This window comes from Rattus norvegicus, chromosome 4 (genome assembly GCF_021556685.1).
Source record: "Rattus norvegicus strain SHRSP/BbbUtx chromosome 4, alternate assembly SHRSP_T2T, whole genome shotgun sequence".
In the NCBI taxonomy this organism is placed as follows: Eukaryota; Metazoa; Chordata; class Mammalia; order Rodentia; family Muridae; genus Rattus; species Rattus norvegicus.
This window is the reverse complement of record NC_141537.1, coordinates 2,512,100-2,535,306: the sequence shown is the minus strand read 5'-3', so window position 1 is coordinate 2,535,306 and position 23,207 is coordinate 2,512,100. Positions and strand designations below refer to the sequence as shown.

General features: G+C 43.5%; 1 protein-coding gene across 1 annotated transcript in view; it reads left to right on the top strand.

Moving 5' to 3' along the window:
- Positions 1–21,171: 21,171 nt before the first annotated feature.
- The window catches only part of LOC147994628 (endogenous retrovirus group K member 18 Pol protein-like), a 37,641-nt gene continuing 35,605 nt past the window's right edge, over positions 21,172–23,207 (top strand). Inside the window, 3 exon segments of the mRNA XM_087659833.1 lie at positions 21,172–21,239; positions 21,870–22,093; positions 22,586–23,207. Coding sequence (XP_087515959.1) covers positions 21,172–21,239; positions 21,870–22,093; positions 22,586–23,207 — 914 coding nt within the window.

Genomic DNA, 23,207 nt, shown 5'->3' with positions numbered 1-23,207 from the left:
TTTTTCAAAACTCTTTCAAGGGAAAAAATGTTCTTCACCTCTTTTGGTATCTATCAATCCTCCAGATGTTACTATAAATCCGGGGAATTTGAGACTTATAATCATATCTGTAGAGAAGTACCCAGTCACACTGAGCAAGTCTGTGTCAGTTGTGGAGAAATGTAGGTCCTGCTTACATAACTGTTTTTAAGAAGCTATAGCTGATCAGTAGAGACATGGAAAATGCAGAGATTATGTTGGATTGATAGAGACTTGAAAATGGCTCTTAGAATGATTACATCTTACAAAGATCTATATATTAGAAAAATGTCTAGAAGATCTGCTTTGTAAAATGAACTTGTCTGTCTGCAATTAAAAAGGAATTATGATGGAGATAATAGCTAGAGATAGTTTACCAACAAATGTTTAATTCGGCCTCTCACCATGCATAACTATGTAAGCATGTTTGCTACCAGACCGGTATGTCTTCCTGTATACAGGACATGCCTCGCCAGACATCTCTTTTGTATTGCTGAAATTGTGCTTTTTAATGCTAAATAAGTTTAGGTGGTGACTGATCCAAGGAATGGGAGAAGGAGGAAGGGGAAATATTGGGGGCTTTGTGTAAAGATAGAGCTTTTGAAATGTGGATATTATGATTTCTTTTAATAATGTAAGCAGTGATATCACTGCTTGGGTAAGCACAATTGTCATTGTATAAATATAGGAGGCTCAAGTTATTTGTGGCCACTTGCCTGAAAATCAAAAGCTGGTCAGTGTCTTCACTTTTGTTAACTCCCCATCTCCATCTCAGGACCTAAACATTATAGCTAGAACTGGCATTGGCATCTTCTTGGTTCCTAAATTTTAATTTTTTAAAAATTTTTATTAGATATATTTCTTTACTTACATTTCAAACATTATACCCCTTCCCAATTTCCTGTGTATAAGCCCCCATTCCCTCCCATCCCCCTCCCCCATACAGGTATTCCCCCTATACATCCACTTTATTCCCCCCCTCCCCATATTCCCCTGCACTGGTGCTCCAACCTTGGCAAGACCGGGGGCTTCCCCTTCCCCTGATGCCACAACAAGTCTGTTCTCTGCTATATATGCAGTTGGATCCATGGATTATTCCATGTATAGTCTTTCTTTACTGGTTTAGGCCCTGGAAGCTCTGTTTGGTTGGCATTGTTGTTTTGATGGGGATGCAGGCTCCTTCACCTCTTTCAATATTTCGTCTCATTCCCTCCAAGGGTCTTGTTCTCAGGTCAGTAGTTTGCTGCTAGCATTGACTTCTGTATTGGACATGCTCTGGATGTGTCTCTCAGGAGAGATCTATATCTGGTTCATTTCAGGATGCATTTTATAACTTCATCAATCTTATCTAGTATACAACATATACATATACATATACATATACATATACTTATACATATATACATATACATATACATATACATTTACATGTACATATGCATATACATATACATATACATATGCATATACATATACATATACATGTACATGTACATGTACATATACATATACATATACATATACATATACATATACATATACATGTACATGTACATGTACATGTACACATACATATACATACATGTATGTACATATATACATATACATACATACATACATACATATATACATACATACATACATACATACATACATACATACATATCCCCTATTAAGAAGGAGTGGGAGCATCTGAATTTTGGTCATCCTTCTTCTTGAGCTTCCTGTGGTCTGTGGACTGCATCTTGGGTAATTCGAGCTTTTTGGCTAATATCCACTTATCAATGAGTGCATACCAAGTGTGTTTTCCTGGACTGAGTAACCTTACTCAGGATGATATTTTCTAGTTCAATCCATTTGTCTATGAATTTCATGAAGTCATTGTTTTTGATAGCTGAGTAGTACTCCACTGTGTAGATGTACCATTTTTGAATCCACTCCTCTGTTGAAGGGCATATGGGTTCATTCCAACTTCTGGCTATTATAAATGAGGCTGATATGAACATAGTGGAGCATGTGTCTTTGTTGTATGTTGGAGCATCTTTTGGGTATATGCCCAAGAGAGGTATAGCTGGGTTCTCAGGTAGTGCAATCTCCAATTTTCTGAGGAAACTCCAGACTGATTTACAAAGTGGTTGTACCAGTTTGCAATCCCACCAACAATGGAAGAGTGCACCTCTTTCTCCACATCCTCCCCAGCATCTGCTGTCAACTGCGTTTTTTATATCAGCTTTTCTGAATGGTGTGAGGTAGAATTTCAGGGTTGTTTTGATTTACATTTCCCTGATGTCTCCGGATATTGAACATTTCTTTAGCTGTTTTTTGGCTATTCAATAACCTTCAGCTGAGAATGATTTGTTTAGCTCTGTACCCCATTTTTAATAGGGTTATTTCACTCTCTGGATTCTAACTTCTTGAGTTTTTTGTATGTTTTAGATATTAGCCCTGTATCAGATGGAGGATTGCTAAAGATCTTTTCCCAATCTGTTGGTTGCCATTTCATCCTATTGACAGTGTCTTTTGCTTTACAAAAGTTTTGCAGCTTTATGAGGTCCCATTTGTCGATTTTTTTAAATTTTTTTTATTACCTTGAGTATTTCTTATTTACATTTCGAGTGTTATTCCCTTTCCCGGTTTCTGGGCCAACATCCCCCTAGCCCCTCCCCCTCCCCTTTATTATGGGTGTTCCCCTCCCCATCCTCCCCCCATTTCCACCCTCCTTCCAACAATCACATTCTCTGGGGGTTCAGTCTTAGCAGGACCAAGGGCTTCCCTTCCACTGGTGCTCTTACTAGGATATTCATTGCTACCTATGACGTCGGAGTCCAGGGTCAGTCCATGTATAGTCTTTATGTAGTGGCTTAATCCCTGGAAGCTCTGGTTGCTTGGCATTGTTGTTCATATGGGGTCTTGAGCCCCTTCAAGCTCTTCCAGTTCTTTCTCAGATTCCTTCAACTGGGGTCCTATTTTCAGTTCAGTGGTTTGCTGCAGGCATTCGCCTCTGTATTTGCTGTATTCTGGCTGTGTCTCTCAGGAGAGATCTACATCCGGCTCCTGTCGGCCTGAACTTCTTTGCTTCATCCATCTAGTCTAATTGGGTGGCTGTATATGAATGGGCCACATGTGGGGAAGGCTCTGAATGGGTGTTCCTTCTGTGTCTGTTTTAATCTTTGCCTCTCTATTCCCTGCCAAGGGTATTCTTGTTCCCCTTTTAAAGAAGGAGTGAAGCATTCACATTGTGATCATCCATCTTGAGTTTCATGTGCTATATGCATCTAAGGTAATTCAAGCATTTGGGCTAATAGCCACTTATCAATGAGTGCATACCATGTGTGTTTTTCTGTGATTGGGTTACTTCACTCAGGATGATATTTTCCAGTTCCAACCATTTGCCTATGAATTTCATCAAGGCATTCTTTTTCATAGCTGAGTAATATTCCATTGTGTCGATGTACCACATTTTCTGTATCCATTCCTCTGTTGAAGGGCATCTGGGTTATTTACAGCTTCTGGCTATTATAAATAAGGCTGCTATGAACATAGTGGAGCACGTGTCTTTTTTCTATGTTGGGGCGTCTTTTGGGTATATGTCCAAGAGAGGTATAGCTGGATCCTCAGGTATGTCAATGTCCAATTTTCTGAGGAACCTCCAGACTGATTTCCAGAATGGTTGTACCAGTCTGCAACCCCACCAACAATGGAGGAGTATTCCTCTTTCTCCACATCCTCGCCAGCATTTGCTGTCACCTGAGTTTTTGATCTTAGCAATTCTCACTGGTGTGAGGTGAAATCTCAGGGTTGTTTTGATTTGCATTCCCATATTTGCCGATTCCTGATATTAGAGCATGAGCCATTGGCGTTTTGTTCAGTTAATTTGCCCAGTGCCCATGTGTTTGAGACACTTCCCCATTTTTTCTTCTCTTAGAGTGAGTGTATCTGGTTTTATGTGAAGGGCCTTGATCCACTTGGACTTAAGCTTTGTACATTGTAATAAGAATGGATCAATTTGCATTCTTCTACCTGCTGACCTCCAATTGTACCAGCACCATTTGTCGAAAATGTTATTTTTCTGCCATAGGATGGTTTTAGCTCCTTTGTCAAAGATCAAGTGAGTATAGGTGTATGGGTTTATTTCTGGGTCTTCAATTCTATTCCACTGATCTATCTGTATGTCTCTGTACCAATCCCATACAGTTTTTATGCCGATTCCTCTGTAATACTGCTTGAAGTCAGGGATAGTGATTCTCACAGAAGTTCTTTTAATGTTGAGTATAGTTTTCGCTATCCTGGGTTTTGCAAATTGCTCTTTTTATCTCTATAAAGAGTTGAGTAGGGATATTGATGAAGATTGTATAGAATCTATAGATTGCTTTTGGCAAAATGGCCATCTTTACTATATTAATCATGCCAATCCATGAGCATGGAAGATCTTTCCATCTTCTCAGTTCTTCCTTAATTTTTTTCTTAAGAGACTTGAAGTTCTTGTCATACAGATCTTTCGTTTGTCTGGTTAAAGTCACACCAAGATATTTTATATTACTTGGGAATATTGTGAAGGGTGTCATTTCCTTAATTTTTTTCTCAGCCTGTTTATCCTTTGAGTAGAAGAAAGCTACTGAATTGTTTGAGTTAATTTTATATCCCGGTACTTTGCTGAAGTTGTTTATCAGGTTAAGTAGTTCTCAGGTGGAACTTTTGGGGTCACTTAACTATACTATCATATCATCTGCAAATAGTGATAATTTGATTACTTCCTTTCAAATTTGTATCCCTTTGACCTCTTTTCACTGTCTGATTGCTCTGGCTATGACTTCGACTATTAGATTGAATAAGTGGGCAGTCTTGTTTAGTTCCTGATTTTAGTTGAGTTGCTTTAATTTTCTCTCCATTTAGTTTGATGTAAGCTATTGGTTTGCTGTATATTGCTTTTACTATGTACAGATATGGGTCTTGAATTCCTGATTTTTTCCAGGACTTTTATCATGAAGGGGTGTTGAACTTTGTGAAATGCTTTTTCAGCATCTAATCAAATGAATATTTCCTTCTTATCTTTGGGTTAGTTTATATAGTGGATTGCATTGATGGATTTTCGTATATTAAACAATCCCTGAATCCCTGGAATGAAGCCTAATTGATTATGATGGATGATCATTTCGATGTGTTCTTGGATTCCGTTTGTAAGACATTTATGAGTATTTTGCATCAATAATCATAAGGGAAATTGGTCTGAACTTCTTTTTATTTGTTGGGTCTTTGTGTGGTTTCAGTGTAAGATTAATTGTATAATCTTATTTTACAATTATTAATTCATAGAAGGAAGTTAGGTGTGTTCCATCTGTTTCAATTCTGTAGAATAGTTTGAACAATATTAGTATGAGGTCTTCTGTGAAGGTCTGGTAGAATTCAGACCTGAAACTGAAAGAGTGTACCCCTAAACGGGGAGCCGTGTCTCTCACTCCGATCGCGGGGTGGGATACCCCCAGAAATCACGAGTAGCCATTCTTGATGTAACAGCAAGAGGTAGGTTTTATTAACGAGATCCCGGGTCTTAGCGGGATCCTGGGTCGACTCGTATCTCACACAGGAGACAGAGGAATCGACCCCGAGCTTCCAAACTCTGGGGTTTATATAGGGGAGGTAAGGGGCATTCGTGAGGTTACGCATGATTGGTCAATTCAAAACGTGCACGGTTACTTTTGGCGCGAAATGACATCAGCAAGGAGTATGTGTTATCTAGCAGCTCGGCAGGCAGGTAGGGTGGCTCATCTCACTCAGGGGGGTGAAGGAAGGGGAGGGGGTGGCTAAGGATGGTCAGTGTCCTTGGGGCTGATAGCTGGTTTGGCAAGTCCTATCTCTGGTTCTCCCTCAGGCACGTCCGGCCCTGCACATCCGGACTCTGACAATGAGCAACCTTTATGAAACTCTAGTTCTGCACATTTGGGCTCTGACAATGAGTAACCTTTATGAAACTCTAGTTCTACATTCCCCACTTCTTTTTTTGTTGTTAATAGTTCTAATCTTAGAACTTCATGGAGAACAAAGCTTCATCTAGCATAACAGCTTGGTATTGTTTTCTTAACATGAGGATTCTAATCTGAACACTATCCAAGCCTATACACCGAGGTCATGACTAGCTTTTAGAACTTCTAAGCTTATACAGACTGTGATCCCTGAGGCACAGTCCCAAGAAGTGTTAAGAGTACGAACATATGCAGTGTTACATCATTTGTAATGGAAATCAAGCCTATCCCACACCTATCTTAATAGAACCCAGGACAAACATGACTGAATTTCCCTCTAGGTCCCAGCTCTCCGCCCCAACAGCTAGTACGCGGCTGGTGAGGGCTGAGAATTGACAGCTGTCAGGGTGGTCAGCAGCACCAGGTATGGTCCTTTCCAGCGAGGCTCGAGTGTCTGGGCTCAGTGTAGCAGCAGTCTCCTGGAACTCATGACTGATGAGATGTCCTAGGGGTCCCCGGAGCATAGGCTGCTGTCAGCTGTGAGCAGATTTCTTTCTGTATCACCTGTAGGTCTTTTAGCCTGGCACACAAATCATTATTACTATGGCACTATGACATGTTGGTTCAGTAACATCATCTAATACAGTCAGGGGGGGCTGAGGCCCCATATCAAAGGGGGTAAGGCTGAATCTGGAAGGGGTATTTCTTGCTCTGAAGAGAGCAAAAGGGAAGGAGTGTCACCCAGTCTGTGCCAGTCTCCATGGTTAATATAATTTGGTCAGGGTCTCTTTTAAAATTTTATTTATTTACTCTACCTGTCCTGAACTTTGAGGTCTGTAAATACAATGTAATTTCCAATTGACCTCTAAATACTTGGCCACACCCTGGCTTACCTTGGCAACGAAAGTAGGGCCTATGTCTGACCAGATTACCTTGGGCATTCCAAATCGGGGGAAGATTTCTTTCAGTATCTTCTTTTTTTTTTTTTTTTTTTTTTCTTTTTTTTCTTTTTTTTATTAACTTGAGTATTACTTATGTACATTTCGAGTGTTATTCCCTTTCCCGGTTTCCGGGCAAACATCACCCTCCCCCCTCCCCTTCCTTATGGGTGTTCCCCTCACAACCCTCCCCCCATTGCCGCCCTCCCCCCATAGACTAGTTCACTGGGGGTTCAGTCTTAGCAGGACCCAGGGCTTCCCCTTCCACTGGTGCTCTTACTAGGATATTCATTGCTACCTATGGGGTCAGAGTCCAGGGTCAGTCCATGTATAGTCTTTAGGTAGTGGCTTAGTCCCTGGAAGCTCTGGTTGCTTGGCATTGTTGTACTTTTGGGGTCTCGAGCCCCTTCAAGTTCTTCCACTTCTTTCTCTGATTCCTTCAATAGGGGACCTATTCTCAGTTCAGTGGTTTGCTGCTGGCATTCGCCTCTATATTTGCTGTATTCTGGCTGTGTCTCTCAGGAGCGATCTACATCCGGCTCCTGTCGGTCTGCACTTCTTTGCTTCATCCATCTTGTCTAATTGGGTGGCTGTATATGTATGGGCCACATGTGGGGCAGGCTCTGAATGGGTGTTCCTTAAGTCTCTGTTTTAATCTTTGCCTCTCCCTTCCCTGCCAAGGGTATTCTTTTTCCTCATTTAAAGAAGGAGTGAAGCATTCACATTTTGATCATCTGTCTTGAGTTTCGTTTGTTCTAGGGATCTACGGTAATTCAAGCATTTGGGCTAATAGCCACTTATCAATGAGTGCATACCATGCATGTCTTTCTGTGATTGGGTTAGCTCACTCAGGATGATATTTTCCAGTTCCAACCATTTGCCTACGAATTTCATAAACTCGTTGTTTTTGATAGCTGAGTAATATTCCATTGTGTCGATGTACCACATTTTCTGTATCCATTCCTCTGTTGAAGGGCATCTGGGTTCTTTCCATTTTCTGGCTATTATAAATAAGGCTGCGATGAACATAGTGGAGCACGTGTCTCTTTTATATGTTGAGGCATCTTTTGGGTATATGCCCAAGAGAGGTATAGCTGGATCCTCAGGCAGTTCAATGTCCAATTTTCTGAGGAAACTCCAGACTGATTTCCAGAATGGTTTTACCAGTCTGCAATCCCACCAACAATGGAGGAGTGTTCCTCTTTCTCCACATCCTCGCCAGCATCTGCTGTCACCTGAGTTTTTGATCTTAGCCAATCGCACTGGTGTGAGGTGAAATCTCAGGGTTGTTTTGATTTGCATTTCCCTTATGACTAAAGATGTTGAACATTTCTTTAGGTGTTTCTCAGCCATTCGGCATTCCTCAGCTGTGAATTCTTTGTTTAGCTCTGAACCCCATTTTTAATAGGGTTATTTGTTTCCCTGCGGTCTAACTTCTTGAGTTCTTTGTATATTTTGGATATAAGGCCTCTATCTGTTGTAGGATTGGTAAAGATCTTTTCCCAATCCGTTGGTTGCCGTTTTGTCCTAACCACAGTGTCCTTTGCCTTACAGAAGCTTTGCAGTTTTATGAGATCCCATTTGTCGATTCTTGATCTTAGAGCATAAGCCATTGGTGTTTTGTTCAGGAAATTTTTTCCAGTGCCCATGTGTTCCAGATGCTTCCCTAGTTTTTCTTCTATTAGTTTGAGTGTGTCTGGTTTGATGTGGAGGTCCTTGATCCACTTGGACTTAAGCTTTGTACAGGGTGATAAGCAAGGATCGATCTGCATTCTTCTACATGTTGCCCTCCAGTTGAACCAGCACCATTTGCTGAAAATGCTATCTTTTTTCCATTGGATGGTTTTGGCTCCTTTGTCAAAAGTCAAGTGACCATATGTGTGTGGGTTCATTTCTGGGTCTTCAATTCTATTCCATTGGTCTATCTGTCTGTCTCTGTACCAATACCATGCAGTTTTTATCACTATTGCTCTGTAATACTGCTTTAGTTCAGGGATAGTGATTCCCCCTGAAGTCCTTTTATTGCTGAGGATAGCTTTAGCTATCCTGGGTTTTTTGTTATTCCAGATGAATTTGCAAATTGTTCTGTCTAACTCTTTGAAGAATTGGATTGGTATTTTGATGGGGATTGCATTGAATCTGTAGATCGCTTTTGGTAAAATGGCCATTTTTACTATATTAATCCTGCCAATCCATGAGCATGGGAGATCTTTCCATCTTCTGAGGTCTTCTTCAATTTCTTTCCTCAGTGTCTTGAAGTTCTTATTGTACAGATCTTTTACTTGCTTGGTTAAAGTCACACCGAGGTACTTTATATTATTTGGGTCTATTATGAAGGGTGTCGTTTCCCTAATTTCTTTCTCGGCTTGTTTCTCTTTTGTATAGAGGAAGGCAACTGATTTATTTGAGTTAATTTTATACCCAGCCACTTTGCTGAAGTTGTTTATCAGCTTTAGTAGTTCTCTGGTGGAACTTTTGGGATCACTTAAATATACTATCATGTCATCTGCAAATAGTGATATTTTGACCTCTTCTTTTCCGATCTGTATCCCCTTGATCTCCTTTTGTTGTCCGATTGCTCTGGCTAGAACTTCAAGAACTATATTGAATAAGTAGGGAGAGAGTGGGCAGCCTTGTCTAGTCCCTGATTTTAGTGGAATTGCTTCAAGTTTCTCTCCATTTAGTTTAATGTTAGCAACTGGTTTGCTGTATATGGCTTTTACTATGTTTAGGTATGGGCCTTGAATTCCTATTCTTTCCAGGACTTTTATCATGAAGGGGTGTTGAATTTTGTCAAATGCTTTCTCAGCATCTAATGAAATGATCATGTGGTTTTGTTCTTTCAGTTTGTTTATATGATGGATCACGTTGATGGTTTTCCGTATATTAAACCATCCATGCATGCCTGGGATGAAGCCTACTTGATCATGGTGGATGATTGTTTTGATGTGCTCTTGAATTCGGTTTGCCAGAATTTTATTGAGTATTCTTGCGTCGATATTCATAAGGGAAATTGGTCTGAAGTTTTCTTTCTTTGTTGCGTCTTTGTGTGATTTAGGTATAAGAGTAATTGTGGCTTCGTAGAAGGAATTCGGTAGTGCTCCATCTGTTTCAATTTTGTGGAATAGTTTGGATAATATTGGTATGAGGTCTTCTATGAAGGTTTGATAGAATTCTGCACTAAACCCGTCTGGACCTGGGCTCTTTTTGGTTGGGAGACCTTTAATGACTGCTTCTATTTCCTTAGGAGTTATGGGGTTGTTTAACTGGTTTATCTGTTCCTGATTTAACTTCGATACCTGGTATCTGTCTAGGAAATTGTCCATTTCCTGAAGATTTTCAAATTTTGTTGAATATAGGTTTTTATAGTAAGATCTGATGATTTTTTGAATTTCCTCTGAATCTGTAGTTATGTCTCCCTTTTCATTTCTAATTTTGTTAATTTGGATGCACTCTCTGTGTCCTCTCGTTAGTCTGGCTAAGGGTTTATCTATCTTGTTGATTTTCTCAAAGAACCAACTTTTGGTTCTGTTGATTCTTTCTATGGTCCTTTTTGTTTCTACTTGGTTGATTTCAGCTCTGAGTTTGATTATTTCCTGCCTTCTACTCCTCCTGGGTGTATTTGCTTCTTTTTGTTCTAGAGCTTTTAGGTGTGCTGTCAAGCTGCTGACATATGCTCTTTCCTGTTTCTTTCTGCAGGTACTCAGCGCTATGAGTTTTCCTCTTAGCACAGCTTTCATTGTGTCCCATAAGTTTGGGTATGTTGTATCTTCATTTTCATTAAATTCTAAAAAGTTTTTAATTTCTTTCTTTATTTCTTCCTTGACCAGGTTATCATTGAGTAGAGCATTGTTCAATTTCCACGTATATGTGGGCATTCTTCCCTTATTGTTATTGAAGACCAGTTTTAGGCCGTGGTGGTCCGATAGCACGCATGGGATTATCTCTATCTTTCTGTACCTGTTGAGGCCCGTTTTTTGACCAATTATATGGTCAATTTTGGAGAAAGTACCACGAGGAGCTGAGAAGAAGGTATATCCTTTTGCTTTAGGATAGAATGTTCTATAAATATCCGTTAAGTCCATTTGGCTCATGACTTCTCTTAGTCTGTCGACATCACTGTTTAATTTCTGTTTCCATGATCTGTCCATTGATGAGAGTGGTGTGTTGAAATCTCCCACTATTATTGTGTGAGGTGCAATGTGTGTTTTGAGCTTTAGTAAGGTTTCTTTTACGTATGTAGGTGCCCTTGTATTTGGGGCATAGATATTTAGGATTGAGAGTTCATCTTGGTGGATTTTTCCTTTGATGAATATGAAGTGTCCTTCCTTATCTTTTTTGATGACTTTTAGTTGGAAATTGATTTTATTTGATATTAGAATGGCTACTCCAGCTTGCTTCTTCTGACCATTTGCTTGGAAAGTTGTTTTCCAGCCTTTCACTCTGAGGTAGTGTCTGTCTTTGTCTCTGAGGTGTGTTTCCTGTAGGCAGCAGAATGCAGGGTCCTCATTGCGTATCCAGTTTGTTAATCTATGTCTTTTTATTGGGGAGTTGAGGCCATTGATATTGAGAGATATTAAGGAATAGTGATTATTGCTTCCCTTTATATTCATATTTGGATGTGAGGTTATGTTTGTGTGCTTTCATTCTCTTTGTTTTGTTGCCAAGACGATTAGTTTCTTGCTTCTTCTAGGGTATAGCTTGCCTCCTTATGTTGGGCTTTACCATTTATTATCCTTTGTAGTGCTGGATTTGTAGAAAGATATTGTGTAAATTTGGTTTTGTCATGGAATATCTTGGTTTCTCCATCAATGTTAATTGAGAGTTTTGCTGGATACAGTAACCTGGGCTGGCATTTGTGTTCTCTTAGGGTCTGTATGACATCAGTCCAGGATCTTCTGGCCTTCATAGTTTCTGGCGAGAAGTCTGGTGTGATTCTGATAGGTCTCCCTTTATATGTTACTTGACCTTTTTCCCTTACTGCTTTTAATATTCATTCTTTATTTTGTGCGTTTGGTGTTTTGACAATTATGTGACGGGAGGTGTTTCTTTTCTGGTCCAATCTATTTGGAGTTCTGTAGGCTTCTTGTATGTCTATGGGTATCTCTTTTTTTAGGTTAGGGAAGTTTTCTTCTATGATTTTGTTGAAGATATTTACTGGTCCTTTGAGCTGGGAGTCTTCACTCTCTTCTATACCTATTATCCTTAGGTTTGATCTTCTCATTGAGTCCTGGATTTCCTGTATGTTTTGGACCAGTAGCTTTTTCCGCTTTACATTATCTTTGACAGTTGAGTCAATGATTTCTGTGGAATCTTCTGCTCCTGAGATTCTCTCTTCCATCTCTTGTATTCTGTTGGTGAAGCTTGTATCTACAGCTCCTTGTCTCTTCTTTTGGTTTTCTATATCCATGGTTGTTTCCATGTGTTCTTTCTTGATTGCTTCTATTTCCATTTTTAATTCCTTCAACTGTTTGATTGTGTTTTCCTGGAATTCTTTCAGGGATTTTTGCGATTCCTCTCTGTAGGCTTTTACTTGTTTATTAATGTTTTCCTGTGCTTCCCTAAGTGTGTTCATGTCTTTCTTGAAGTCCTCCAGCATCATGATCAAATATGATTTTGAAACTAGATCTTGCTTTTCTGGTGTGTTTGGATATTCCATGTTTGTTTTGGTGGGAGAATTGGGCTCCGATGATGGCATGTAGTCTTGGTTTCTGTTGCTTGGGTTCCTGCGCTTGCCTCTCACCATCAGATTATCTCTCGTGTTACTTTGTTCTGCTATTTCTGACAGTGGCTAGACTGTCCTATAAGCCTGTGTGTCAGGAGTGCTGTAGACCTGTTTTCCTCTCTTTCAGTCAGTTATGGGGACAGAGTGTTCTGCTTTCGGGCGTGTAGTTTTTCCTCTCTACAGGTCTTCAGCTGTTCCTGTGGGCCTGTGTCTTGAGTTCACCAGGCAGCTTTCTTGCAGCAGAAAATTTGGTCTTACCTGTGGTCCCGAGGCTCAGGTTCGCTCGTGGGGTGCTGCCCAGGGGCTCTCTGCAGCGGCAGCAACCAGGAAGACCTGTGCCGCCCCTTCCGGGAGCTTCAGTGCACCAGGGTTCCAGATGGTCTTTGGCTTTTTCCTCTGGCGTCCGAGATGTGTGTGCAGGGAGCAGTCTCTTCTGGTTTCCCAGGCTTGTCTGCCTCTCTGAAGGTTTAGCTCTCCCTCCCATGGGATTTGGGTGCAGAGAACTGTTTATCCGGTCTGTTTCCTTCAGGGTCCGGCTGTGTCTCTGGCAGGGGTCCTGCCGCTCCCCCACGGGAGCCCAGAGGCCTTATACAGTTTCCTCTTGGGCCAGGGATGTGGGCAGGGGTGAGCAGTGTTGGTGGTCTCTTCTGCTCTGCAGCCTCAGGAGTGCCCACCTGACCAGGCGGTTGCGTCTCTCTCTCACCGGGTCTGGGTGCAGAGAGCTGCTGCGGGCCGGGATCCGCGGGTGTGGGACTTCCGTCTTCCAGTATCTTCTTGATGATTGCAGAGGCCGTCTCTCATTTGGTGAGGAAACCTTCTATCTATTCCTGAAAAAGTATCTACAAGCACTAGGAGATACTTGTGATTATATTTTTCTGGTTTTATCTCAGTGAAGTTCATTTCGACTTTTCACTAAACTCTCTAGGTCTCTTTGCCCTGTTTGCTTGCTAAGCATTCACTTATTGACATACCTTATACTTTCTACTGTCTCTCTGGCTAAAATCTTAAAGTCTGTTACATACACCTTAACTACATGGACAAACTTCTTATCTCCTAAATGAGTCGATTTCTGTATTTGGCAAAGTGAGTCTTTTCTTTGTTCTCTGGGGAGTATAGCTTTCCCCTCAAGTGTGCCATTGTCCTTTATCTTTTAAGCAATTTGGGCCTTTTCTAAGTGAGGCCATCCCTTAGTCCGATCCTAGTTCTCAGTGGCTGTCTCTTGGAGGCCTGCAACCAGGATAGGCTCCTGCATAGCCATTTTTCGAGCCACTTGATCTGCTTCGTTATTGCCCCATGCCACTGAATCACTTCCCTCCTGATATCCTGAGCAATGAATAGTACTCACAGTTGTTGGCTTCACCAGGGCATCCAAGAGATGGTAAAGGCTTCTGTGGCACTGATGTACTGGGGGGTTGAGGTTCAGCCATCCCAGATGACATTGTGTTGTCCACCATGGCAGCACCCACTTATCTCTGACCTTCATGAAGAGAACTGTTCCTGTCTGTAGACAAGGTAGCCTCGGCCTTTAGCAGGGGTCAATCAGCCAGTCGCAGAGGTCTTTCCTCCACCCATGGGCTTCTGTCAGTGCTTGACACTCGTGCTGTGGTGGCTCCAGGTCCGGATTGGGCAGCAAGGTGACCAGATTGTCCCCAACCGGTGGAGGATCTAGTCCATGGCAGCTGACCAGTGGTCCCATCTTTTGGGACACTCTATTCAAAGGCAAGACATCAGCCACTCTATCACAGTTTAAGTCCTGGATTGGGTGATAATTAGTGCCCGGCTGGCAGGAGCGATGTGTTCCAAGCAAAACAGCACTAAGCCATTGATCTCCCAGCATCAGGTACTGGTGCACTGAGACAGATCTTAAGCTCCACATACACAGTCTGCAGATATGCATACACATGGCCTCACCCAGCCATTTTAGCCCACGCAAGCCAATTTGGAGAGCAATTTTCTCATGAGCAAGGGATGGGGCAGTCAGGGATGACCATGAATTAGTGGGTGGGTTACCCGGCCCACGCCAAGGTCCACTGTTCTTCGGGCAGTCCATAAGTATTGTTCGTTGCCAGTAGCTCCTTGCACTCAAGGTCTTTGGATATTGGCCCACTGGGGGGCATAGGAGCACAGAGCATTGGGTCCCTGTATCCACACTTCCCTTCTATCTCTGTACATAGCCAGCACTCTAGGACCAAGAAGCTCTCCAGTGGCCCCTCTTGTTCTTTCTTGGGCAGTCCCTGACCCAGTGTCCTTTTTTCTTTGCATTAGGCACACTGATCTTTAGCCAGGAATTCTCTTCTGTTGCCAGGTACTATCTTCCTAGGCTCCCTAACTACTGTGGCCAGTATATGTTCCTCTCTCGTCTTTTATCTCTCTTTAGCTCTCTAACTTCCTCTTCTTTTTGTCTCTTTTCTTCCCTAGCTTTCTGCTCTTTTTAACTCTTTCCCTGTAACTTGTACTAACTCTCAGCAACTTAACTTAACCCTTTAAATTTCTGTAACTTTCTCTTTATATCCTTTCCTTATCTTAACCAGATTGGTGGGGCATTTTCCAGCCCCTCAGAGACCCACCCTTGGAGCCTGGCGGCAGACCTGGCACTCCCTACCTTCAGGCGTCTGAAGAGAGCAGGCAGAAGTGAGGGCCTTCTATCCGTGTCTGGAACATTTTTTTTCTGGCCTCTAGTAGGATTCCATCTTTCATCAGTGGTAAAGAAGACCTGTAACAGTTACTAACAAGCATCTCAAATGGGATGGTGAGAAAACAAGAGAATCTTGTGAAGAGGGCAAACAGCATTTATCTCTCTTCAGTGTCAGCTCCGTGGCTTTGCCTCTCAAGAGAACCAGCCTTCAAATGACACTAGGCTTTTAGTAACAACTAATAACAAAAGGATGGAGAGATGGTTAGAACCTGGTTGCTAGATGCCAGGTGGCTGACAGAAGTATCGTAACCAAGTCACCTGGGGCTATCAGGACCTCAGTAGTAGCCCTTTACCAAACTGTCTCACTGGGTTTAAAGGCCCATGGAAAAGAAAACATTAATCCTGACCTTGGCCACCGCCAAGTAATTTAGTGCTGGAGACTGACTCCTCCCTTGGAATAAAGACAGCAGATAAGGCAGGCTTCCTTAAAGAACTTCTCTAAATGAGCGCTCTCCTACTGTGTGTTTTCCTTATAGCCCCACCTCGCTCTCAGCCTTTTTAGATCATTCTTCCTGTAGCATTTCTAACACAGCCTGTCCCTTTTTTTTTATAGCCTATTGACAGCATTTCTGATCTTTTAGGCAGCTAAGCATTAAGTGTCATACCGGCTGAAACTCCGCCTTTAAGATTCTTTGCTCCCAAGCAAAATTTAAATCATTTTCCACCTTATCTCAGCTGTCCACCATGAGATTCCCAGAGATCGCGAAGCAAGGTGTAGTAATTCACTAAGAAATCTCTCTATAATGTTTCTTTTTACCTTAAGCCTTTTCCTTTTAAACAGCTCCTGAAGAGCCAGAAAAATTGGGTGAGACTTGAGAAGTCCCCATGCTCGCTGCAGCAGCTCCGCAGATAATTTCGCTCCCCTCTACTGTGTGCTGCGAGCACAAGCACAGATAAAACACTATTTTAAAAATTAACTTTGGCTATCAACCAACACACCTCCACTAGAGCGGGGTCCATAAGATTAAGTTTCTTACTCACTAAGCATTAAGGGGACCAAGTAAAACTCTTCCACGAACAAAGCAAAACATGATTTCAAACACAGTCGTCAGTCCAAAGTCAAACACGAAACAAAAGCCAAAAAAGACACTTGACAATACCACAGAAAACAAACCAGACAAGCAAGACTAAAACAAAGCATCCTATAACCAATTTCCACAGATGCCTGATACCTTCAGTACCTGGCCCAAACTGCAGCTTAACCTTAGTTGCTTCTGGGATACCAAACACAGAAACAGAATACAGACAACAGACCCTAACACATCTAAGCACACTTGTCCGTGCCTATACTTAAATAGGCAGCCGAACGCGACCTCCAAAGTCACAGTCAGATTTTTTTGACTGTCCGTTGCTGGGTCCTCCTGACAAAATTTGGCTCGTGGAACTTCTTTCACGAGTCCCAGAGCCTGCGCGATTGGGGCGTCCCCCGGTGCGCTTTCTAAAAAGGAAAAAAAAAGAAAGAAAAAGACTATTTGGAGTAGGAAACCCTTCTACTCACAGGCGCCTGTCCTGAGCGGGAAACCCTTCTGCTCAAGTACACTCAAATAGGGGGCAGGAAACCCATCTGCCCAAGTGTACTGTCTGTCCGGGGCGGGAAACCCTTCTGCCCGTGTGCACTCAAATACGGGGCAGGAAACCCATCTGCCCAAATGTACTCGAAAAAGGGGTGCACTCAAAGTCGGGGTGGGAAGCCCTTCCACCCGAGCGCACCCAACTTAAACCTTAGACCATGGCACAATACACAGTACGAGAAACACAACGTACACACACACACACACACACACACACACACACACACACACACACACATACACATACACAGCGGCCACTTTCAACACTCACACCAACGTACCTCCAAGGGGCATTCGGGTTCCGGGGGTCACGCTCTGATCCCAGACGAGCCCCCAAATGAAAGAGCGTACCCCTAAATGGGGAGCCGCGTCTCTTGCTCCGATCGAGGGGTGGGGTGCCCCCAGAAATCACGAGTAGTCATTCTTGATGTAACAGCAAGAGGTAGGTTTTATTAACGAGATCCCGAGTCTTAGTGGGATCCCGGGTCAACACGTATCTCACACAGGAGACAGAGGAATCGACCCCGAGCTTCCAAACTCTGGGGTTTATATAGGGGAGGTAAGGGGCATTCGTGTGGTTACACATGATTGGTCAATTCAAAAGGTGCACGGTTACTTTCGGCGCGAAATGACATCAGCAAGGAGTATGTGTTATCTAGCAGCTCGGCAGGCATCTAGGGTGGCTCATCTCACTCAGGGGGGTGAAGGAAGGGGAGGGGGCGGCTACGGATGGTCAGTGTCCTTGGGGCTGATAGCTGGTTTGGCAAGTCCTGTCTCTGGTTCTCCCTCAGGCACGTCCGGCCCTACACATCCGGACTCTGACAATGAGCAACCTTTATGAAACTCTAGTTCTGCACATTCGGGCTCTGACAATGAGTAACCTTTATGAAACTCTAGTTCTACAAAAGCATCTGGACCTGGGCTCTTATTGGTTGGGAGACTCTTAATAACAATAACTGCTTCTATTTCTTTAGGAGTTATGGGGGTGTTTAAATAGTTTATTTGTTCCTCATTTAGCTTTGGTACCTGGTATCTGTCTAGAAAATTGACCATTTCCTCCAGATTTTCCAGTTCTGTTGAATATAGGCTGCTGTTATGCCTCCCTTTTCATTTCTGATTTTGTTAATTTGGATACACTCTCTGTGACCTCTGGTTAGTCTAAGGGTTTATCTATCATGTTGATTTTCTCAAAGAACCAGCTCCTGGTTATTCTGATTCTTTGTATACTCATTTTTGTTTTTACTTGGTTGATTTCAGCTCTGATTTGATTATTTCCTGCCTTCTACTCCTCTTGTGTTTATTTATTTCTTTTTGTTTTAGAGCTTTTAGGTGTGCTGTCAACAGTGGCCCTTAGAATAGGGGGTGGTTTGGAGGGGGGGTTCTGGGTCTCCTTGGGTATTTCATTGTCTTTACAGGTGATATCTTCTGTCCTAATGTGGTCTTTATCTGATTGGCTGTTTTAACAACTAACTCTAAGGACAGAGTAAGGGGAGAGGCAGGTGGAAGCTCCTTTGTTTTTTTGATGGAGTCCTGCCCTTGGGGGAGAGGGAGGAGCAGACAGTCTGTTTAGTGTCTCCTTTGAAGCCTTGGGGGTTTTCTGCATCACCTCATCCACAGAGCAAATCCCCTTACAGGACTTAGAAGTTTGACCACACTTACCCCACACTGCCACAGGGTGGGTGTTGGGCTGTGGAAAGCTGCAAGAACCTGTGGGGGGTGGGGTGGGGGTGGGGAGGATTGGGGGTGGTGGTGGTGCAGGAACTGAGGAATTTTTTTAATGTTGTGTTTTTGTGTGTGTAGGTGGGTGAACTGTCTGTTACAGAAAAGAGGAGAAACTGTTTGTCCAAGGGGAACATTCCCTTGGCCTTTAGGCCTTGGGGGATTCCACAGAAGTTCAAAATATTAAGCCTTCTTGCATATTAAAGAAGGAGCAGCTGCCCTGTGGCTTTAAGTGTCTGCTGCTTTACCAGGTTAGATAGGGAGTCTGCCAAAACCAATTGCAGGCTGTTTTGCAGGCTGTCAGGATTTAGACAGGGGCTAGAGGGACCTTCAGCCAACTCCAGAGAGTAGCTCTCCCAGGAGCCTTCAGTTTCCCCTTCAGCTGGACCTAAGCTTGAGATGGTGCTGACTGAAAACTCAGCAGGAAAAGATAGGTGGCTAGTTTCCAGAGTTGAGGGAGGTGACTCACCTTCCCGCACTGCAGTTTTGTTGATCATTGTTCAAGCACTACATTGTAGGGCTCTGGTGCCAGAGTGCTCTCAGCAGTGATCTCTGACCAGGCTGGCTAGTTGTGTGGGTACAGGTAAAGGGAGAAAGATCTCAGGCAGGGAGGGGGAACATTTTTTTGCCACCTCAATTGCCAGTCCTTCTCCTTACCCCCACTGCCTGCCACTTTGGTTACCTGGGCTGGGCTGAACCAGCAGGGGACTGACTAGCCAGTGAGGAGTGCAAGGGAGATTCTGGCAGTGATGATTTCTGGAGAGCAGATCTCATCTCCAAGTGGCAGAGTAACAGCTCTTAGAACAGAAGCTTGTAGACAATGGAATAATTCCTGCACGCCTTTCATTGTGCTTAAATAGTTTTGTGAATGAGTCAGTGTCTGACAGAAGGTACTTCCTATTGGTTTGTCCTGAGAGTGTGGGAAGACCTCCTCATATACTTATTTGTAGGTGTGGTCCTGCTTCTACCTCTGATCTGTCTTGAGCCTACATGACCTTTGGTGAAGAGGCTTGCAGCATTGCCCTACATGACTGGTCTGTCTCAAACATCTGTAAATGGGGTCTTTGGGGGGACTTGATATCCTGGTAAATTGGGAAGGCACTGGCAGTCCCCTTTAAGTGTCCTGGGGATTCAACCTATCTCCAGCAGGAATCAGGGTACCTTTCACTGCCTGCCCCACTAGTGAATTACATTGATGGATTTCAATATATTGAACCATCTCTGCATCCTTGGGATGAAATCTACTTCATCATGATGGATTATCATTTTGATGGTTGCTTGTATTTGGTTTGTAAGAAGTTTATTGAGTATTTTTGCTTTGATATTCATAAGGAAAATTGCTCTGAAGTTCTCTTTCTTTCTTGTTTTTTTGTGTGGTTTAGGTATAAGCATTGTTGGTATCAAGTTTGCCTTTAGCAGTAACACCATACATTCCCAGAAGATGTTTTGGTTCAAGTCTCACCTCCATCTGGGCATCTTTACCTCACAGTACAAATAAAAGGAGACTCCCTCCACCCTCACTCTCTTTTCTGTTCTTTCTCTGGACCCTTCCCCTTGTATTTAATAAGGGAATTATTAAATCTCACCACATGGAACTGTGTTGGTATTGGTTTGGTGTGCTCTTTCTGGTCGGGCGCAGCCAGTATTTAATAGCAACAAGCATAATTATGGTTTCATAGAAGAAATTGGGTAGTGTTCCTTCTTTTTCTATTTTGTGGAATAGTTTGCACCATATTGGTATGACATCTTCTATGAAGGTCTCATAGAATTCTGCACTAAACACATCTGGTCCTGGGCTTTATTTGGTTGGGAGACTTTTTAATAACCGCTTCTATTTCTTTAGTAGTTATGGGACTGTTTACATGCTTTGTGTAATCCTGACTTAACTTTGGTACCTGGTATCTGTCTAGAAAATTATCCATTCAATACAGATTTTCCAGTATTGTTGAATATAAGCTTTTGTAGTAGGATCTGATTATTTTCTGAATTTCCTCAGATTCTCTTGTTATGTCTTACTTTTCATTTCTGATTTGTTAATTTGGATACCCTGTGCCCTCTGGTTAGCCCGGCTAAGGGTTTATTATCTATCTTGTTGATGTTCTCAAAAAACCAGCTCCCACTTTTGTTGATTCTTTGTATATTCCCTTTTTGTTTCTACTTGGTTGATTTCAGCCCTGAGTTTAATACAATTTCCTGCCTTCTACTCTTCTTGGGTGCATTTGCTTCTTTTAGTTCTAGAAGTTTTAGGTGTTATTTCAAGGTGCTAATGTATGCTCTCTCCAATTTCTTTTTGAGCTGTGAGTTTTCCTCTTAGCACTGCTTTCATTGTGTTCCATTGAGGAATTAAAATTTCAAGAAGTTAGTCATAAACAAGTTCAGGACGTGCCTGAGAGGGTGTTAGAGATAGGACCTGCCAGACCAGCTATCAGCCCCAAGGACATTGAACATCCGTAGCCACCCCCTCCCCTTCCTTCATTCCCCAGAAGTGAGTCATCCCCTGAGTGAGATGAGCCACCCTACCCATGCTGCTGAGCTGCTAGATAGCATGTACTCCTTGCTGATGTCATTTCGCGCCGAAAGTAACCATGCACCTTTTGAATTGACCAATCATGTGTAACCGCGCGAATGCCCCTTACCTCCCCTATATAAACCCCTGAGTTTGGGAGCTCGGGGTCGATTCCTCTGTCTCCTGTGTGTGATACGTATCGACCCGGGATCCCGCTAATAAATCTACCTCTTGCTGTTACATCAAGACGGCTACTCGTGATTCCTGGGGGCACCCCACCCCGCGATCGGAGGGAGAGACGCAGCTCCCCATTTAGGGGTTCACTCTTTCATTTGTGGCCTCGTCCGGGATCGGAGCGTGACCCCCCGGAACCCTGAATGCCCCTTGGAGGTACGTTGGTGTGAGTGTTGAAAGCGGCCGCCGTGTATGTGTATGTATGTGTGCGTGTATGTTGTGCTTCTCGTACTGTGTATTGTGCCATGGTCTAAGGTTTAATTTGAGTGTGCTCGGGTGGAAGGGCTTCCCACCCCGAATTTGAGTGCACCCCATTTTTGAGTGCACTCGGGCGGAAGGGTTTTCTGCCCCGGACAGACGCCTGTGAGTACACTTGAGCAGATGGGTTTCCTGCCCCGTATTTGAGTGTACTTGAGCGGAAGGGTTTCCTGCTCCGGACAGACGCCTGTGAGTAGAAGAGGTTTCCTACTCCGAATAGTCTTTTTCTTTCTTTTCCTTTTTAGAAAGCGCACCAGGGGATGCCCCGATCGCGCAGGCTCTGGGACACGTGAGAGACGTTCCACGAGCCAGCCTTTGTCGGGAGGACCCGGCAACTGGCAATCAAAGAGATCCGACTGTGATTTTTTCATAATCAAGGAGACAGAGAGCTTCTCCTACCCGGACAGTGGATTCAAGATCCAACGCTGTCCGAGATCGCGTTTGGCTGGATATTCAAGTCCAAGCGCGGGTGCGTGTGCATACACGCACTCTTCTTCCTTTTTGTAATTTCATTTTTTTGGTTTTGTTCTTTTTCATCTTTACCATGGGACAGCCCATGATCACTCCATTGAGTCAAACATTGAATCATTGGTCAGAGGTTAAGACAAGAGCCCAGAATTTATCTTTGACAGTGAAGAAGGGACGGTGGCAAACTTACTGCTCCTCTGAGTGGCCGACATTCGGAGTAGGCTGGTCGCCAGAGGGCACTCTAGACAAGGCAATTATTTCATCTGTTAGAGATATTGTTTTTCAGCCGGGGCCCGGATCTCATCCAGACCAAGTCCCTTACATCGTAGTATGGGAGAATCTAGCTTCTGATCCTCCCTCGTGGCTGAGGTCCTGGTCCTGGCCACCCCCCTCTTCATCCCCTCGCATACTGGTAGCACAGGGGACCCGGATGGAGAAGAGGAAGGTTCCCAGAATTTATCCTAACATCGAGACCCCCCTCAAAGAAGATGAGCCCACGCCACCGGCTCCCAGTGCACCACCCCCTTATCAGCATGTCATCGACAGATCGGAAGGCCCCGCCGCTGGAACCAGAAGCCGCCAAGGGGCCAGCCCCGAGGGACCTTCCCAGGCCCCACCTTCCCACTCCGGGCTTATGGTCCTCCTGTAGATCCACCTGATCTACAACCCTTGCAGTATTGGCCTTTTTCCTCTGCTGATCTCTATAATTGGAAAACTAACCATGATTCTTTCTCTGAAAATCCTTCCAGCCTAACTAACCTCATAGAATCTCTAATGTTCTCCCATCAGCCCACGTGGGACGACTGTCAACAGCTTTTACAGGTTCTTTTCACCACTGAGGAGAAGGAGTGGATCCTCCTTGAAGCTCGGAAACATGTCCCAGGGCCAGATGGGACCCCTACCCAGATGCCCAACCTCATTGATGCTGCTTTTCCCCTCGACTGCCCCCCTTGGGACTACAACACAGCTGAAGGTAGGGAGCGGCTGACCACATACCGCCGGGCTCTGGTGGCAGGTCTCAAGGGGGCAGTTCGTCTCCCCACCAATTTGGCCAAGGTAAGAGAGGTGTTCCAGGGACCCACAGAGGCCCCCTCTTTGTTTCTAGAGAGACTTCT